Genomic DNA, 21,403 nt, shown 5'->3' with positions numbered 1-21,403 from the left:
AGTGTGATGTCAGGACTTCCTGCACGCTAAGCCAATCAATCCTGGAGCTGCAGAGCAGCTCGAGGATTGGTTGGGGCAGGCTACCCCAGCGCTCATTTTAAGGCTGGAGGGCCAGTGCATGCAATCCCACAGTTGCTTTACAGCACTGGGATTGTAGTGTATGAAGTGCGCATATCGGCTATGCCGGCTGTAGGCAGCCGGCCAATCCGACGTGCACACTGAGAACTGACAGGAGCAGCAGTCATCCTGCAATCTGCAGGAAGCTGCCCCGCCCACACCATCAGCACACACAAAATAATAGAATGTGAATTTTTTTTTTAAACATATTTTTATTGGTGTACTGTACATTCTAAGAGAACATGAAGCGTGAAAAGAAACAAGGGGTTTCGGTTACATGTTCCAGATAATCACCGGTCGCCCCATATCAAGTAGATTAGTTAAGGCATATGTATAGCGTTAGAAGATGGGTCATATCAACTTTTGAACAGGCTTATTAGCAATCTTAAATAATCCTGGTCATAAATACTGAATTGAGTACAGGATGCACACCCGTGTGCTAGCCACCCCTATAGACTGGGTAGAGCCGTGGGTAAGTCCTGTACAAATGTTCTTGGGCAATCATGAGAACCGTGAACCCCAACTCCCCCCTCCCTCCCAGAATAATAGAATGTTAATGACCGTTTTAATATTCTGTGTGTACTGCTGCTGCACGCAGCAGGTGGGTCGGCGCTCCTCTGCCCCTGAAGAGGAACCACACCAGGTTATGGCAAAAAATGGAACCGGAACATTGGAAGTGTTTCCTCCTGTTATATACAGCCGAAAATGCAAAATGCCATTTTAGGATCAACAAAATCATGGACGTAACTCGGGACAGTATGATACGCCCCTCAAAAGCAATAATTAAAAATTATCCTGCAAAGCCTTTGCTGGCGATGTTAACTGTGATATGTTTCCGACTGAAAAACCAGAGCATTACTCCAGGGCCTCTCTTCCACGCGGCGGCTGCAGCCGATTCTCTGACTGCCTGACGTCTCCCTTGGAAATAACTGAATGCAGCGCGGGGGTCATAAGACTTTAATATAACAGCTGATGACAGCACACGGCAGCCCATGCCAGTGCGAGCAGCAGGCAGACCCAAGAGCCATGATTGCGGTGCTGCTCTAGCTGAAACAAACTCCCCGCTCCGTTAACCTGAGGTGACGCCCCCTTGCGGCGTCATGTTCCACAAAACCTGACTGGGCCTGGCTGTCTTGGTAGTTGCCATTGGGCACTACCTCAACATGACGTCAGACTGTCTGAGAGGCACGCGGCGTGAATCAAACAAGCATTTGCAATGCAATAGGACTCGCATTTATGCGAGACCTATTGCATTGAAAATGGGAGTGCAGGCGGAGGGCAGGGAGCGAGAGGGAATGAACAAGGAGAGTGGGGGGTTCGAGAATGCACGGATTTCGGGAGGGGGCTGTGGGGGGAAAAGGCACGGGAAGAAACTAGTTACCATGCAACACTCGAAGTAAAGGGGCCAGTAGCCTCAATAGTCGTCATGAGGAGGGACTAACAAGCCTAAAACTAATCAGAAGGCAGCATTTAGGACCTAAGGCAATGCTAAAGCTGGGCGGAGAGTGGGCAGAGCTTCCACAAAGCTTCCGCACTATACTGAATACTGCATGCCTCGCAAAAGGAGCAACGCATGCGCTGCAACGCTAGGCTCGACCTAAAAAGGATAGGGCTCAATGAGGATCTCTGCGGGACTCCAAATGGAAGGGAAAAGGGATGAGAAGCTAAGTTCTCCAGTTTTACTATTTGCTCCCAATCCGTTAAGTAGTATTTTAATAAGTCCCCAAGCCAGGCCTGTGACCCCACAGGTTGCTAACCGGCCTAGTACTAATTAATGACTGACATTGTTAAAGGCCGCCGAGAGATCAAGGAAGATAAGGGCTATGCATTTTCCTTGATCCAAAACCTGCCTGATCTCTTCGATTGCCTTGAGCAAAACTGTCTCCGTGCTGTGGCCTTTCCAGAAACCAAATTGGGTGGTATCTAGGAGTTTGTTAGACTCAATAAAGGTTACCAGCTGGTCGTTCCAACATTTTTCAGCTACTTTAGCTGGTAATGGAAGACGGGAAATCGGACGAGAATTGGTTGGGTCATTATGGTCAAGTGAGGGGGATCAAAGCTGCTTTCGTCCAAATATTTGGAAAGAGGCCCGTTTTACACATGACTTGATAGACAAGCGTTAGTTTAGATGCAACAACTTCTGCTGCCAGTTTAGTTATTCTAGGCGGGCAGGGATTATATAGGGAACCCAAAGTAGAAGTTTCCAGTAGATTTCTAGTGTGCCTGTTTGATGGAGCAATAAATCCTGTCAAAATTTTGGTTGTTTTGAAGGGCAAATCATCCCTATTGGCGGACGATATCGTGGGCCCTGGTTTAGATTTGGAGAATTTTTTAAAAAGTGCTTCTACTTTTTCTAGGAAGAACTTTGCCAGAGTATCACAAAAAAAATTGATTTGAAGTCAGAGATTTTTTGTTGCAATTGTTAGTTACTTCTGTGATTGACCGAAAAAGTTATTTTGTTGAGTCTTTAGCTTCCTCAATCTTTTTTGTAAAGTATGATGCCTTGGCTTTCAAGATAAGATCTTTACAAATGGCTATATATTGTTTTTATTTTGCCTTCTTTTCCTCTTTATAGGCCGTTCTCCATCCTCTTTTCTGTTTTCTCTAGTTTTGCTTGCATTTCCTAAGTTCCAATGAGAACCATGGGGCAGAGGGGCTTTGTTGTTTTATTTTAACTGTTCTGACGGGAGCTACTTGATTTCATGCAGTTTACAGCCACTGACTATACTGTTTGGCTGCTGCATCAACATCATTTGCAAGAACTAGGGTTGTATTCTCCAGTGCTTCATTAAGATGGTCTGGCTGCACATTCCTCTAGACTCATGAAAGGAAAGTAGATGGTGATTTTTGATATTAGAGCTAAATTGTGGAACAGACAGTTCCAAGAAGACTTTTCTATGGTCAGACCATGCTACTTTATGTCTTTACATTGATTAAGTTGGGCTTTTTAGTAAAAATCCCATCGAAGGTGTTTCCCGCCTGATGTGATGGTTTGCGTACTATTTGATCTAAGCCTAAAGCTACTAGGTCCCTTTAATATGCTATTTTTCTGATCTTTATTCACAGTTTTTTGCTAGTTGCGAGAGGAACTCTTTTGTATGAGTAGGGATTGATCTCAGAACAGAGCTTACTATGTTCAACCATAACTTTTAGGTCGCACGAGGGGCAGTCTATCAGTGAATTAAATGTTAATAGGGAGCAGTCGATATTAATACAACTTTCCCTCTTACCTTTATTAAGCACTAAAATGGCTTCTCGATTTAGTTGCAAAGTTTCCTGATCTGATCCAAAGATCTGGTTAAAAGCCTAACCCCCAAAAAGTTAGAAAAAGCTGGACCTCCAACAACCTAAAATGGCGGCCAGCTAGAGGGCAGAACTTGAAGCACAACTCTCTCCACTCAATCGGGAAGCACCCGTGGCGGACTGGAGAGTCGGGAGAGACAAAGCAGGTAAAATCCCAACCATTAAAAAAGGATTAAATTAAAACAAAGCACAGAGAGGAATACTTAAAAACAAGCGATCTCGGTCGTCAACTGCAAGGTGTTGACCCGAGACTGGAAGAGCATACAATAATATGTTAAAATTATACAGGGCTATGTGCCAAGGGGATGCAGTGGCAGCCAGTAATCTTAGCAGGGAGGGGGTGGGCGGGCCACACATGCACACTTATACACTCACTCACTCACTCGTGCCCATGCATTCACAAATGCAAAAACAACAATTGATGGACAGAATGCAGAACAATGTCATACATTCACCCCAGTACAGAGATCTGGGCCTAAATCCATCGTTTTTTTGCTCACCATGCCGTTTCAGTTTGAACCCAGCCATATGCAAATCAGTCTTGACCCTGTGCCTCATGGGAACAGTCCAGCCCGAATTGCCAAGCCAGGTCCTCCCTGGACTGGAAACAAGCATCCTAGGACCGGTTTCTGGCATTTCAGCCGTCTTCAGCCAGGCTTGCTTGATTTCCAGTGGCATGGAGAGCAAGGGACCCACGTCTGGGCATACCCTTTCCACTCGGGGTGACAAATGCAAAAACAACAATTGATGGACAGAATGCAGAACAATGTCATACATTCACCCCAGTACAGAGATCTGGGCCTAAATCCATCGTTTTTTTGCTCACCATGCCGTTCCAGTTTGAACCCAGCCATATGCAAATCAGTTTTGACCCTGTGCCTCATGGGAACAGTCCAGCCCGAATTGCCAAGCCAGGTCCTCCCTGGACTGGAAACAAGCATCCTAGGACCGGTTTCTGGCATTTCAGCCGTCTTCAGCCAGGCTTGCTTGATTTCCAGTGGCATGGAGAGCAAGGGACCCACGTCTGGGCATACCCTTTCCACTCGGGGTGACAAATGCAAAAACAACAATTGATGGACAGAATGCAGAACAATGTCATACATTCACCCCAGTACAGAGATCTGGGCCTAAATCCATCGTTTTTTTGCTCACCATGCCGTTCCAGTTTGAACCCAGCCATATGCAAATCAGTCTTGACCCTGTGCCTCATGGGAACAGTCCAGCCCGAATTGCCAAGCCAGGTCCTCCCTGGACTGGAAACAAGCATCCTAGGACCGGTTTCTGGCATTTCAGCCGTCTTCAGCCAGGCTTGCTTGATTTCCAGTGGCATGGAGAGCAAGGGACCCACGTCTGGGCATACATACCCTTTCCACTCGGGGTGACAAATGCAAAAACAACAATTGATGGACAGAATGCAGAACAATGTCATACATTCACCCCAGTACAGAGATCTGGGCCTAAATCCATCGTTTTTTTGCTCACCATGCCGTTCCAGTTTGAACCCAGCCATATGCAAATCAGTCTTGACCCTGTGCCTCATGGGAACAGTCCAGCCCAAACTGCCAAGCCAGGTCCTCCCTGGACTGGAAACAAGCATCCTAGGACCGGTTTCTGGCATTTCAGCCGTCTTCAGCCAGGCTTGCTTGATTTCCAGTGGCATGGAGAGCAAGGGACCCACGTCTGGGCATACCCTTTCCACTCGGGGTGACAAATGCAAAAACAACAATTGATGGACAGAATGCACAAAAGCACACACACATTCACAAAACTCACTCACAACAAATTCATAGATTCATAGATGCATGCATGCACGAGACATCCAAAACCATAAAACTTAACTAGACTGCAGCTCTCCTAGAGGGAAACCTCGGAAGTCCCAGGAGAGTTGGGACTGCTGCCTTTTCTCATTGGCTGACCCTAGGTTAGTGAGGGAGAAGAGGCAGCAGTCAGTCACTCACCACAGAGTGGGATGTGGTCATTGAAAACTTGTGACGTGTTATCACCGATTGACGCTTGGCCCTAGGCAATTCAGGCCTTTAAAATGGAGCACCAGGTCCGATGCAATCAGTGACAGTCCCCCTTGTCACAAGGACAAGGGTCTTAAGGCACTTTTGCCAGGCTGAGGAGATCACACTCAGGTCTATGAAGTCCTCAACTTGGCAAAGTTCAGCTTGGGTCACCACACATTTGCACATTTAGCGCATGTTTAGCCCCTGGCTGCCTAACCTGAACAAGAAGAGTGTGTGGCAGGCTGAGCTTTGTTCAGCCAGACATACACTTTTCTTGTCAGGAAAGAAGTGAGGGGACATGACCCCTCAGCCCATACAGATGGGCCTCAGCTGAGGGAATGTATCCAGTACAGCTACTGGGGAGGACCATTTCAATAAGAATTTGAGAATGTGATCATGTGCCACCACAAAAAAGTGTAGGCATGCCTTTATTTAGAAAGTGGGTTATGGACTGCCTATCTTCCTACCAACATACCTTCAGTTTTAACTAATTGACACACAACCACTCATGCAGCTATTGAAACTTTTGCCATTTTCTCCATAGCCTCCCTTCATTTGAAGGATGAGTTAGGTGAGCCACTATCATGCATATTCAATAACCAGTTGTATGGTTGAAACACCTTGGTTCCATGTGGATTTTAAACAAATTGGTTAAGGTGGAACCCTATCACACTCTAAACGGAATGTTCTGATTCTTGGAATAGAATGGTGGGTGCTGCATTTCGTAGCTCACACCCTTGAGGAATGACTTGAGCCAGTCAAAAGGACCCCATTAATCCAGGTATCACAGAGTTCAATCAACTGTATGTCATGGTCCACAATAATGAATGCCACCATCAGATATAACAGATCAAAGGCACATGCATTACCATAATAAGATGCCATTTGAAGGTCAGACAGCACTGACATAATGATTGACTTGGTTGCCAAATGGAAATTAGGCCCGTCCTGACGGTCATAATCAATCGATGTCCTCCAAATAAGTGATGACTGGCATGTGAGTCCAGAATCTTGGAGAAAGCTGGAAATAGTGAATTGCTCCACAATTTGCTAATACTTTAGGGTCAGCTGTAGGTTCTTTAACAGAAGGGATGACATAGGCATGTTTAAAGCCATATAGAACAACAAATGTCTTACACAGATTGTTTGAGCATTCAGCATAAACTGATACAATGTTTAATTAAAATGCCTACAACAGCACTACACGGACTTCTCTGTGTTCAGGCTCCTCAAATATCTCTCAGCACTATCCCTATTCTTCTTCTGTGGTTTTTCTGCAGTACAAGTCTCTGTCTAGATGCTCTCACTTAGAGTGCATTACTCAATTTGGGAGTCTGCATTGAAAGTAGTTACTACATGCTCATCCTGGCAAACTTTCCCTTTGGTCAGGGTAACAATTGCTTCCACTTCCCTGGATCTGGCCTCAGTCTGAGTGCTTAAAAGATCTCTATAGAGACATCGGTAGGGCGATTCATTGCACTGTGTCTCCATTACAGTGCATGGACACTTTACAGTCCCTGAATTGCAGTGTAAACCAACTCATAAAAAAGGGTGCTCCTCCCTAGACAGAATTGTACACCTATTACACCAGTGAAATTACCGAATCAAGGCAAAGAGAAAATAGGCCACACTTCATGATGAACAGTAGTTTCAGCAATAAATCACTGTAATGGACATTGTCAATTTGTGAGAGATGCCAAGTATTATCTCAATACGAGTTGCCTTTTATTGAGTCCAGAAATTCCAGCCCCCAGATATGACTTTACTAGCTGGCATGGTATATCCAGGGGCCTGAACAACCAGCCAAATTTCTACTTGACCCCAAAAGTTGACTTAGGAATTGGGTATATATAGGTTTCAGATTCAGATTTAACGAATCCAATTCCTCTGATTAGTCTTCATTTTCAGCAGCCTTTCCTGCTAGGTGATTTCCCTTAGGGACATTGATTGGCCCTGAGTTTTTCTGCTTTACTCATTATCCCAAAGGACCCTGCGAGAGAACAACAAATTTTGTAGCTACATCTACAAATGGCATGGTCTGACAAGCGTTCACTATCAGACCCTGAAATAATTGTATCCATCGATGTACAACCGTGATGTGTATTCATTTCTGTTTACAGCTTATTGCTGCTGTTGAATCAAGGTGAGTTAAACAGTTTTCTGTGCATAGATTTATGCTTGTAAAATGACTGTGGGCAAATAATAATAATAATAATAATAGTTTTACCTTTTTGTCCTAGCACCTGAAGTAGGTCCCACTGCTGTACTTCACAATAACAATGGAGAGTCACTCCTAATTGAGTGGGAAGACATTCCTGCATGCAGACACCGTGGGTTCATTCTGGGGTACAACATTTATCTGCGAAAGGGGTCAGAAGCTTCAGAAATTTATTGTAAGTAAAAAGACATTACGTTATATAGAATCTTTTATGCCAAACTAGCAACATTGGAGACTATGCAGAGGCATGCATTCACCATAGACCCATTTAAGACATTCAGATTGTTGATATTAACATTTATAGGCACAGATATCTGTAAAAAATGTTTTCTATTTTCTTATACAATGCTTTATTATCAGTTATGGGAAGTATGTTAACTACACTTCACTCTGCATGGGATGAAGTGAGGAAATGCCTCTCTTTGTGTGGTGACCCCCCTTTTTTGCAGGCTGGTTTGCTCGTATTTGAACTCTGCACACTGGGTCGCTACTGTCCAGGCACACGTGTAAGTACTCTGGGGCATATGTACAAGGACTGGCGATAACCACCGCTAACGCTAGTTAGCGGCAGTTTTCTTACCACCGTGTGCCGCTGAAAACTATTGCCTTGTTAGCAATGTACTCACAAGACGCCGCTACATGGAGATAGCTTCATGGATCAGCGGTGAAAACTGCTGGTAACATTAGCGTGATGGCGATAGGAATTCCAGTGTTAGCGGGCAAAAGCGAAAGGCCCATTAGCGGCAACAAAAAAAAATGCACGTTAGTCAGTCCAACGTGAGTTTTTTTTGCCTCTATACCCAAAAATCAGTCGTCTTCCAATGAAAAATAGGCAAAAAAATAATGGAATTCAGAATGGAGCAGCCATGGCCAAGTACGGCACAGATCAGCAACCCCCTCAAGCCCTCCAACATCCAGGATGACCAGCCAGGGTCCCAGGGGAAGAGGAAATGCAGGGCTACATCCATGAACAGAGGCGCATTGTGATGCAACACCAGTGATGCATCACTTCTCATTGCGCACTCTTCGCAACACCATGACATTCAAAACTTTGTAAGCACGGACAGTCCCTGGGGTCCAGAGGCCTCGCTGGTCCTGTGTATGAAGCCTGGATGCCTCATTGGTCCTGCGTCTGGATGCCTCGCTGGTCCTGCATCTGGAGCCTGGATGCCTCACTGGTCCTGCGCCAGGAGCCTGGATGCCTTACTGGTCCTACGTCTGGAGCCTGGATGCCTCGCTGGTCCTGCTTCTGGAGCCTGGATGCCTCACTGGTCCTGCATCTGGAGCCTGGATACCTCGCTGGTCCTGCGCCTGGAGCCTGGATGCCTCGCTGGACCTGCATCTGGAGCCTGTAGTGGGATGCAGAGGTGCTGTGGAGTCGATGAGCCGTGGCAGAAGACATAGAGGTGCAGCGATCGTCCTTGCCTGATGGTGAAGTAAGGTAAGGCACACAGTGACACGTTGCTGACCTGTGTGAGAAGACCCCCTTGGAACTGTGAATGGTAGAGGCGCTCCTGTGCACCAACATAGGGAGGTCTGAATCGCATACTACAATCCACCACTACACCTGAGTGCACGGAGGGGATTACCAATGGTGGGCAGGGCCTCTCTGCATCACAGCCTGGATGAATTTGGCCGTACGCTGTGGAGGGTGAGGCCCCTGAGCTCCTCCAAACTTGTGTGGAGGGAGCGCTGCAACTTCACGCCTAAGAGGGCCCGACTGCATCACCTGCATCGGGAGGTTCCCCAGAGGACTTGGCGGCGACTGCTGTACCCAGGCTTGTGAAATCCCACCTGGCTGAGGCTCCTGCTGGCTGAGTCACAGATTTGGAGAGAGTGCAACTGATTGCACCACGGTGTCAATGTCCAGGTAAGGAGAAGCTGGGACACGTAGCAGAGGAGGACCGGGGGTCGAGTCGCCCAGGCCATGCACCTGGTGTGACGCACCTCCAGTGGCAGCTCATCCGCAATGACGGAAGAGAATCACCCCACTGCTTTCAAGCAGGCTCAGGAGAACAGGAGCAAAGAAGACAAGGGACCCGGCCCCGAGGTAAGATGTCTTTCATTTAAATATTTATGACATTCGCTCACACACACAAACCCCTGTGTCCCCGCCCCAGCCAGTGTCCTTTCTGGCGTTTCCCACCTCCCAGCTGTCCAGTCCCCACGGCAGCACTTCTCTATGGCGGGCACTGTGCGCCCATGCGCAGCGGGCATACCGCTGGTGTTCCAAAGGTATATATGACGTTACAACGCATACCATTACATCGCATTTCATTACAATGCATTCTAATACTACGCATATTGCATCAGTAGGGAAGTGCTGGATAGTGGAGTTGAAAACATTACTATTCCAACTTTAGTGAGTGCAACCCTAAAACTAACCCTTGCACCCCAAAACACCCTCTGGACCCTAAAATTCATCTTTGACACCCCAAAACACACCCCAAATTTCATATTTTACCCCACAATACACTACAAATTTCATCTCTGACCCCCGAAACCCATACCCACCCTAAAACTTTAAAAACACCATTACTAACCTCACAAAGCGTTGGAATGGAATGCAATGTAAAGGCATCTGTGTCTGTCTGCCCCTGGACCGAGCTCAGCACCAAGGCCCCTTCCTGTCGGACACTCCACCGCTACGACGCCAGCACCCTTCTCTCCATCAACCCTGGATGCCACATCGCCTGCCAGGACCAACCTCTGCTCCGGACCGGACATTGCCATCACTATCACTGACAGCTACTAAATCACCCGCAAGGCCCACCTGACCATCCAGGAGGAGGCATTGCCATCACCTACAGAAGCACACTCCGACTGGCCATGCACTCTAATTACCCAACGGTGACCATGGAACCCCTCAATTTCCAGATCCGTACCAACCCCATCCTCTGCGGCACCCTCATTTGCAGGCCCACCAGGACATGGGCCCCCATTCTCCAATACCATTGTAGACCTCATTGCACCCTAGGCTCTTCCATCCACCGACGACATCCTACTTGGTGAACTCTACTTCCACCTGGACCACTCCAGTGACAAGAACACCACCCCTTCCTGGAGAAGCTCACCAACATCAGACTCAAGCAGCTAGTCACTGCAGCAAGCCACATAGCAGGACACACGGTCGAGCACGTTTCCTCCGCTAGCGGGAACTTCAACTGCAGCCACACCACCGGACTCTCCTGGACCGAGCATCATTGCATACACCACGTCTTTACCATGCTCACCGTACACCCCCGTCATCATCGCCCCCCCTCGCAGCTGGATCAAGGCCACTGAAGAACTTCTCGTCAACTCCCTCAGTTCTACCAGTCCGCCAACGCATACAGGTGACACTATCGCAGCACGCAACCAACACCGATGGATCTCCAACTGTGGCGACACCCTAGCACCCCTCAAAAAATGACCAGGCAAAATCTAGCACAACGTTGCGCCTTATTTGCAAAGTGACGCATGTAGACATATGCGTGACCTTGTGAAGCTCTGTACCACATAATACCTGTATCAGGTATGATGTATGCAGGGTGTGCGTTCCCATCAGACAAGGCCTCCTAGGAGTGGCACAGTGAAATCCATCAGATTTGTAGGATTTGTAGGATGGCACTGCATCAGTACCTTGCGCCTTATAAAAGAATAAGTGCGCAAAGGGCTGTTCTGGCAATGCTATTAAAAAACGGCACACCAAATACTAAGGCTGTGTAGTGTTGAATTCACCTCAGGCCTCTATTTTTTTTTTTTTTTAAACATAGTTTATTGATTTTTCATGGTAAAACATATTCGTCATATTACAGTAGTGCACATTGTAAATTGTCATAAGTGCCTTGTGGATACCATATGTCATTGTCTATTCTGCATTTACTTTGCATTCCGGGCTCACGGCATAATTTACAACGGATATGAAGATACTGATACTTTACATTGTTTATAGAAACCATCTAAGCAATGATACCTTCTATGTCAGTAACGTCCATTAGCCTATACAGTCACGAAGGCGAATGTCTGTGCAGTGGCTGTGAACATGAACAAATTTCTCATGAATTAAATAGAAAAAGAAAACATGTTCCCAACTCCCCCCACCACGAACCCTCCGGTCCCATATACATACACAGCGACAGAAATACAGTGTCAAAAATGTTGAAAGCTCTTGTATAAAATATGCAGTGACAAACTGTTCCTTGGCATATCTTGCATCATTCGGGGAATGTACACCTTGCTGTGTGGACAACTGTGTGGGTCCAAGAGTTTAATAATCGACATCTACCAACTTAAGGGCTTCTAGCATAAGGTCCCAGTCTAACGCTATAGGATTCTTGCGTAGACCTCTAAGTTCCTCTCTGCACTGCCCCAACCTCAGGCCTCTTTAACCCACTGCCAGACAATGCTGCCCCTTTACCTCACCTATGCCAGTCCCTACTTTCTCCATTTGTGCCTATTGTATTGTCTTTCTCTTCCTTCTTCTTTACAGTTTGTGTGTTTTTCTCTCTTGCAAGCAGTCAATTGCTAATGAGAAAAACTAAGTGTCAGTGCCCTAAAATGAGTGTCGGCGAGGTGTAGCTCACTGGTTAGAGGCGGCAGATCCGTAAGCAGAGAATCGGCCAGGGACCAGGGTTCAATTCCTGACGTGGCAGGGTCGTGGACCAGGGTCAAAACGGACTCGATAATTCTCGCCTCAGTACCTACTCTAACCAGGAACACACTCGGCAGCTCTGGGCATTAAGCTTGCCTCATCTCTACAACGGCCCCCCACAGATGCCAGGGATGCCTGGTTTCTCCTTGGAGATACCCAGAAAGGGACCATCTCACAGGGATAGCCAGGACGGGTTCCCCAGTGGTCTATAGCACCGGGACACTTCCGAGTAGCCGTGCGCTGTACAAATTAACATAACATACTACAGGCCCCAAGAAACAAGGCCCTTGGGGACTGAGACCCTCATTGGGAAGGGCAGGCATCTAAAAAAAACTTTCTAAGTATTTTTGTTTGGAGACTGTACACTTTGCTACTGTAAGTTCTATGTGGTAACCTTGTTTTATGCAGAACCTCCAGGTTGCACATTTTTATGACTGCTGGTATTGTTTAGTGAATGAGGCCATTGATCACTGGACCAGCCCCCCAGATTGTGATCCAAAGACATTAATGTCAGATTTTCTGGAAGTTATATATTTATTTTCATGTATGTGATTTATTGACCACACACCTAGTCACTGGGCAAGGGGGGCTGCTTTACATACCGCAATTCAGATACAATAGAGAATTTGTATAGCTTCAACGTCCAACTGGGGGAATCTACTGAGACCTAGCTACAAGGAAGAAGACTAATACAGTAAAAACAGCCCAGGGTGTTGTGTTTTTAGATTTTTTCAGGAGATAAGCATTGGAATTGCTCCTGGTGATTCGGGATCGTCGTTCCATAATCTGAAGGCTAAACCTGCTTCAGGGCCTTGGATTTCTTCGTTTTTGTGATTTCTAGCATCAATTTTGCTTTTCCTCTTGTTGATTTCGGTCTCACTGTAGTATGGATCTTTTATTGCGCATAGCAGTGTGGATTGTGTTGCAGGAGGCGATAGCTATCAAGTAGGAGGCTTCCTGCAGACACTTTTTGAAACTTTATGTTGGGCATAATCAGAATCTTGCAGACTCTCCTTTTTCTGGGTGTCATTCACTTGAATATTTCTTCATAGAAGGACTTCATCCGGTACTGGATAAACATGTTAAAGAATAGCAGCAGAAGTGCAGACCCCTCTTCATGAGACCCCAGTTTTGGAGCAGATATTGAGTCTGGCCACACTGGAGGAGACTGACAGATTCTTTACACATTTGCTGCACAATGGTATAGGCACTCATCTGAGAAAGTGTGATGGTATCTTCCTAGAGAAAGTAACTTGGTGAATGGACTTCAGAGTCACTATTTGCACTACTACATACAGTTCACTTCTCTTCACAGGTAATTGGAACTGCACGTCAGGCAAGGATTAAGGGTCTGATTTAGAGTTCTCCATGAACTCTGAATTGGGCCCTAATTGAGGGCCTCATTTATGGGTTTTTTGCCATAGGGCAGCGCAGCAGGCCTTGCTGCTGCGCTGCCCTACGGCAAAAGAAAATGGCAGGCATGCGCTGTATCTATTAGATACAGCGCATTCCTGTCCTTGTTCCCTGCAATGGCGCACAATGGGCTGCCGTGTGCCAACTCAGGCACCTCTGCACCATGGTGCAAGAAAGCCTGTGTTGTGGGGGATGATTATTTTTGTGCAGGAAGGAAAACCTTCCTGCACCAAAAACAATCACAAGAGGCTTTTTCCTCTTTCTATGTCTGCTGCATTCTGCGAGGAGAAAGAAAGTTATTTCTCCTCGTTGTGCTTCCCTTACGCCTCCCTGAGTGAGGCGTACGTTTTTGGTGCTGCCTCAGACTTACCATTTTTCATAAATCTGGGGCAGTGTCAAAAAGCCATAGATGTTGCTGGGAACGCCCCCAGCAACACCTATAGAATGCCCCTTTCATACAGTTTTCTGCATGAAAGGGGCACATATTTATAAAGACATGAAAAGCCACGTAACGTGGCTTTATGTGGCCCTATAAATATGCCAGTGCCACATAGCGCCACTGGAACATCAAAAAGGTGATGTTCCGGCCACGCAATAGTGCCGGTAGGGCCTCACCTGAATTTCTTTTTTAAATAACTTTGGCACCAAATGAACCCCTCACACACCTTCTCTGTGCACCACAGACAACATTTTACCACTGTCGACAAATTTAAAATAAAGTGAGTGGGTGTTATTCCACCAATTGCATAGGCGAGGTGGACAACATTAACATATGAGTTAGTTACCCCATACACAAAAAAGCATTTGCAATGCAACAAGTCTCGCATTTAGGAGAGTTTTAGCTATTGGCATTGTAAATGATAATGCCTTTTATTTTTGTGTTGTTTTTAAAACAGATACATGAAAGGCATAGTCATTTACACTGCCATTAGCTTCAACTGCACCCAGATGCAAGACCTATTACACAGCTGAGCATAAAAGTGAAGCTGGAGCTCACGCACTGGTGCAAGAGCTATCATACACTGAGAACGCAATAACCCCTGTCCTCAATCACCAATTACACTATGTAAAACAGGCACTTCTCCTTAATCATGCATGTGACATGGTGAAATTACTTACCTTGCATCACCCACCAGTCTGCATCCACAGCCCCTTTATGTTATTCACACACTTTAATCCATGATTAGGGAATATCAAAGTGACTATGATCCTTCGATAAACACAAGAAATTTAAAAAAAGGTACTTGGAGGAAAGACAGTCGTGCAGGGAGGGTGCCACAGCAATCAGGGAGGCTTTGCTATGGAAACTGTGCTTTACCCCCAGGGGTGTCCAGCATTGCTCTAAGAGGGCAGGGCCTGTCCCAGATTTTCAGGTCAATCACTGACTTAAAGACTCTCATTCAGAGGCTTGTATTCAAGTGTACCCCAAGTAGATACCCTAAAGTAGGCCTTAATTGAGCCTTCAGAAACACCTCTGCCCTGTGTTAAAACTGACCATGAAGTGGAGACCTTCTGGTGGAGGAGGGTTCTGCACATGGAGATTTTAGCCAATATAGGTGTTGCTTCAGCAACGATATGTAAAGTGTGCAGATAGTTTGCTAGCATCGATGTTAATTCTATTTACTGTTGCGCTGTGATGATGCCTGACACGTGTTAGGGTTCTAGGATAAGGAAAATGTAGGATTTGAAATTATGGAAATGAACTGAGAGGATGTCGTCAATCTGGACACATGTGAGAGACATCTTCCTAAACAGGCTGCATCTCACTCAACCGCATTCAATCCTCGTCAGCTACTAGGATGGGTGAGTGGCACAATTCACGATCTCAAGGGGTCCAGGTGAAGTGTGATTAAGCCACCCAGCTTCCAGCGTAAACCCAGAATTACAAGTCCTAGATTGCAAATGGTTTGGGGCTCCTGGCCTTTGCGGTGGGAGAACTTGAGATGGATGGCCAGGTGAGTGTGAGAGCGAGCATGGAGGGCAGCTGGCAGGTGCAGATGCAAAGGCCTGGGATAGGGATATGGAGAGAGGCATAGCTGCCAAGGTTTCAGATTACTTATGTGTGAGATTTTCATAATTTTATTGTAATGATGAGTGGCATTCAAAGACTATGAGTGACACTTTCTCACTACCAAAATCAAGCAATGAAGAATAGGGAAACATAAATATAAGAAGTTGCACTAATTTGTTTTAAGTTCAAGAAAAGGTTTATTGGAAAGATTAAAATGATCATAAAAACAATACTTCGTATAGACAATCATTTACCAATGCATAAGTACAAAAAAGAGTAATAAAGAATGATAATGATATACAGTAACTGCTGAAGTAATAAAAAGATAACATAAAGAATTATATAAATACGGTCAAAGGTTCACAAGAATCGCAAATAACAATACATGTCAAAAATACACAGTTTAAAAGATATAATGGGGAATGGTAAGTTGAACAGGGTCATAGGAAGTCAAGGAGGCTTGGTAACTTCTTGTAATAAGGGAGCAAGTGAAGAAGTGTTCTTCACGGCATCATTTAGAAATTGTGTGAGAGGGCACCAAATGTGTAATCGTTTTGTAGCAAGAGAGATAGGATGAACGAGTGCTGTATCTAGGCGATGATTGTGACATACAGCAAACCACCAAGCCAAATAAGACAATTTACAGGAATCTTTCAAATTTTTTGATATCTGTTAAAAAGCTACAGCTAGTAACAAATCAATGAGTAGTATCTGGGATTGTGCTCTTTTCCAGTCCGGTGTTAAGCTGCCTAAGAAAATGTTTGTAAGGGAGAGGGCAGCTGTGGTGTGAAAGATAGTGTTAATTTGGTGCCAAACCTGTTCCCAAAATTTAAAAACGTGTGTACAAGTGAATAGCATGTGTTTGAGATCAACGTCATCCTGGAAGGGGGCGCTAGAGGGCGCCAAACCAAGATGGCCGCATAGTTGCGAGGCTCCCGCCTGGCCGAGCACTCTTATCATCCTTCCTCATATCCGCACAATCCTGTGCCTAATCTACGCGACTGTGCTGCTGAAAGTCTGCCCTGCGTTCCGGTGCACTCGGCGCCGGTGTAGTCCGCTGGGGGACCGAGATATCAGCCGCGGTCCCCCTCGAGCGAGGAAACATTCCCATCCGAGGCCCACACGCCGGCGGCGCACACCCCCTGGGAGAGCCCGGTGCTCTGCGGCCTGTACTGCGCATTGTTCCACTGATCCGCCAGCGACTGCGTGGGTGCCAGGGAACTACCAGCGGACTCCTCGTGGGCGATGGTGATGGCGGTGACTCCCCCCCTGGCCACATCTAACTAGGTAACCCCGATTCCACTATCTCTCGTTTGGTGAAGCGGAGGCCCGGGTCTGGGGCCGTGAAGCTGCCGGCCACGCTACGATTCGCAACCAATAACCTCCTGCCGCGGCTCGTTGCTCCTGGTTGCCGCTGGGGGCCCTGTTCTCCGGGGGGACGAGCGGTGGACCTTCTCCGATCGGCTGGAGGCGTGCCCCCTTACCGCTCTGCTGGGACTTCGGGGCCTCTGGGCCTAATTGCTGCGGATTGTGCTCTGGGCGCCCCCCTGTGAGTGTGAGGCTCCGCACCCAGATTGGCTGCTGCTCCCTGGCCCTGCTTGGTGTGGCTGCCCGCCTGGACTACTGGGGAGACGGGGGGCAGTTGGACTGCGGATGAGCTGCCTGGACCTGGCCTTGCCCCTCCCCCCCTTCCCGGTTTGAGCGGCCTCGTGTGAACGGCCCCTATCTTTAACAGGGCGGCGCCCCCCGCGGCCTCCTGGGCGCTGCAGTCCCCAGCACGCCTGCGGAGTCACTGGACTGGCCTCCTCATCAGCTTCTTCGATCATTGGCGATACCCAGCTCACGCACCGCCGGGCGCTACTCCAGACACCGCATCAGCCTGACCATCCCCGCGCGGCTGTGGCCCGATCCGGCTTGGCCCGCGCTGGACCTGTACGGGCGGGTAGACCCCTCTCCGCACTACTGTCTGGAACTGCGCTGCGCCGTGTGTGGGGCCTTTGCGGCGCTGCTGGTTGAGGGCTCCACTGTGGACTTCTGGACTGCTCGGCCCCTACTGCCTGCTGAATAGGCTGTGTAGAGACCATCTCTCTGGCCTGGTCATGGGCCGCAATGACACACGGCAGTCCCGACTGCCCTTTGAATCCAAAAAAACCCCGACCACTGCCACAGAGCCTGGGGAGGGTCCCCCCGCCGCCGGACCACCAAATGATGACTGGAAATCCCAGCTCTTGGACATGAAGCAAAGCCTGTCCACAATAGACTCCAAGATTGACACCATAAATACCCGGCTGGATGGTGTGGTGGGTAAACTCGAGCGGCACGATGCCCGGATCAAGGAAACTGAAGACAGGATCTCTACGTTGGAGGATGGCGCCAATTCTTCTGCCAGGCAAGTGACCCGGATGGACAGGCTCCTCAAAATCATTGCGGAAAAGAACGAGGACCTAGAAGCGAGGTCCCGTCGCAACAACGTCCGCATCCTTGGCCTGGCGGAGTCCACGAATACGGGGAAAATGGAGGTCTTCGTCGAAAACCTGGAGGCCGAGCTGTTCGGGAGGGACTCCTTCTCCCCACACTTCATTGTGGAGAGGGCGCACAGATCTCTGGCGGCTCGCCCCCCCCCCCCGGAGCCCAGCCACGACCCGTCATCGCGCGGTTCCTTAACTATAGGGACCGGGACACTGTCCTGCGGCGCGCACGGGAGATGGGTACGGTGGGATACTGCAACACGACATTGTCCTTCTTCCCCGACTTCACTGCCGCGGTGCAGGAGGCCCGACGAAAATTTGCAGGGGTTAAGAAGAAACTCCAAGCCCAAGAGATTGCATACGCCATGCTCTATCCTGCGAAACTGAAAATTTCTCACCAAGGTAAACAAATTTTCTGCCAACATCCGCAACAAGTTGAAGATTTCCTCAAGCAACACAAGAGAGACTTGTCTAGTGCTGGCGCTGGCCCGCGACGCTCCAGATCGACCTCACCTATGTCGCAACAAGACTGAACATTTCGGGGTGGCACCCTGATCTTCCACTGACACTACTGCCGCGCTTGCTATGTCAGGGCGCGACACATCTCCCCCGGTGAGGTACTTTTATTTTATTATCTGTGCTCGAACTGGTCAAGGTTACACTGTGTGCTCGGCCGCCCACCTCCGTCCCGCACTGTGAGTTCAGGTATATTCCTGGATTCTTGTGGGTGAAAGTAAGGAGGTGGTAGGCAGGTTGGGCGCCCCTAGACTTTGTCCCCCGATGGGTGAGCCCCACTACTCTCCCCCCCTTAGCAGGGTAGGGGTGATTGTTATCTTCTTTTTGTTCGTAAGGTTGGTAGGGAAATGGGTTGGGGCGGGAGGGGAAGCTTTGTGTCCCCGGCCAGTTGGGGTTGCCGGTCTGGGTGGGTATAGGTTCCAACTGACTTCTGTGATCTTCGCCTCGCTGGATTCGGGCGCACAGAACAGGGACGGAGGGGTAGTTTTTTGGGGGGGGTTTCCGAGTTCTGATAATGACTGCCATATGACACTACATGCCATGTATGCGTGCTCTGTATTTCTTTATCCAGGGGAATGGGTGACGTAGCAGATACGAGACCAACCTTGCAATTTCAGCTGGTCTCCTGGAATGTTCGCGGGCTGAATAATCCACGTAAGAAGAGGCAAGTCCTGGGCTGCCTAACACGGCAGGGAGTGTCTATAGCTATGCTCCAGGAGACGCATTTGATGCCCGGTGGGGACCCCGCCTTCGCTTCACGCTGGGCGGCCACTAAAGTGTTCTCTTCTTATTCAAATTATGCCAGAGGGGTGACCATACTGGTGAGGCGGGGGTTGGGATTTGTCCCTGCGGGGACTGATGTGGACTCTGGCGGCAGATACTGTATGATCTGGGGGAAACTACGCTCACATACCATACTGTTTGCTTGCTATTACGGCCCCAACAATGATGATCCGTCAGCGCTCCTTACACTGTGGGGCAAAATACACACCCTGGGTATCTCGCATGTCATACTAGGAGGAGATTTTAACACTGCGCTTCGACCCGGAGTGGACAGATCGCACCCACAGGCTTCGCATTAGACTCATACTCAGCGTGCGCTGTTTAACATTGTTGAAGAACACAAGTTGGTAGATGCATGGAGGCACTCCCACCCCACACTCCGGCAGGGCACTCACTTCTCAGCGATACACTCCACTTGGGCACGCATTGACTATGTGTTTCTGTCAACAGGCCTCTCCCCATGGCTGGTAAAAGCGCTTCACCTAGCTCGCACGTTCTCAGACCACTCCCCGGTTTTGCTGTCACTGCGCATGCCCCTTGATATGTCCCCATACCTGAGTTGGCGACTCAACCCTGCGCACCTCACAGATTCAGTATTTAAGGCTGAACTAGAGCAGGATACCACAGAATTTTTTGAGCGCAACTCTGACTCAGTATCTAGCTTCACGACGGTATGGGAAGCATTCAAAGTTACCCTGAGGGGGTGGTGCATAGCTAAGGGGGGAGGGGTCCTCAGAGCCTTGCGTGGGGAGGTGGGCAAGAGGGAGGACGAGCTGCGCCAACTGGAACGAGAGATGGCAGGAAATGCGCGGAGTAACGACGTTGCGGCGCGGCTTAGGGACAAACTGAATGAATTTACTGAGGCCGCGGCCAGGGAGTGCAAATTCCTAGGGAAACCTTTTGATGCGCGGGTATATGGCGAGGGAGACAGACCTGGTAGGGCATTGGCCTGTGCTGTCCAGCCCCCCAGGTATCGAAAACTATGTGACCGCCCTGCTGGACGAAAACGGCGTCCTGCAGCGTGACTCCGCGGCCCAGCTCCAAACTCTTACGGATCACTACACTAAACTGCACACCTCCAATAGAACTATACCGATTACACTGGACGAATACCTAGACGACACCGCAATAGCCTGGTTGGGCTCCACCCAGCAGAAGTTTCTTCATCATGAACTTGAAACTGACGAAATAAAAGATGCAATAATGTCCATGAAGTCGGGCAAATCGCCAGGATCGGACGGATTACCGATTGATTTTTATAAAGCCTTTATTCATATACTAGCTCCGATACTGAAGCGAGTGTACTACTCCGCTCTAGAACTGGGTATCTTGCCTGCTACAATGCGGGAGGCTCTCATCACATCACTTCTGAAACCGGGCAAGCCGCCAGAACATTGTGATTCGTGCAGGCCCCTCTCCTTGTTAAATACTGACGTTAAAATACTGGCCAAGGTTCTGGCCACACGTCTTAACCTTCTGATGGAACGCCTCGTGCTTCCCGATCAGGCAGGGTTTGTTCCGAACAGCGCGACCTCTCATAATCTGCGCACTCTGCAGGCGGTGATACAAGATATCGATCCCGGTTGCGAGGCAGCCGCGGTATTCCTTGACGCCACCAAGGCGTTTGACTCCCTGGAATGGGATTACCTCCTGGCCCTATTGGAAAGGATGGGCATTCCCTTCAATTTCCTGGACTGGATACGGCTGCTGTACCACCAACCTCAAGCTACGGTCCTGCTCAATGGGGTCCGATCCACTCCTTTTGTGATACACAGAGGCACCCGGCAGGGATGTCCTCTTTCCCCAGTTCTCTTCGCGATTGCCATAGAACCCTTGGCGGCGAAAGTAAGGCAACATCATAACCACCGATCTCTCATTTACCCAGAGCGTCAACTACTTATCGCATTATATGCGGATGACATGACTCTCTAT

At 48.3% G+C, this 21,403-nt stretch overlaps 1 protein-coding gene across 1 annotated transcript in view; it reads left to right on the top strand.

The window, feature by feature from the left end:
* LOC146834787 (interleukin-12 receptor subunit beta-2-like) overlaps positions 1-21,403 on the top strand; it is a 745,756-nt gene that overhangs the window by 432,985 nt on the left and 291,368 nt on the right. Inside the window, exon 12 of the mRNA XM_085602323.1 lies at positions 7,670-7,822. Within this exon, the coding sequence (XP_085458449.1) occupies positions 7,670-7,822 (153 nt within the window). The remainder of the gene's footprint in view (positions 1-7,669; positions 7,823-21,403) is intronic.

This window comes from Triturus cristatus, chromosome 4_2 (assembly GCF_964204655.1).
Source record: "Triturus cristatus chromosome 4_2, aTriCri1.1, whole genome shotgun sequence".
In the NCBI taxonomy this organism is placed as follows: domain Eukaryota; kingdom Metazoa; phylum Chordata; class Amphibia; order Caudata; family Salamandridae; genus Triturus; species Triturus cristatus.
The sequence above is the reverse complement of the archived record's forward strand: the minus strand, read 5'-3'. Positions and strand labels throughout refer to the sequence as shown.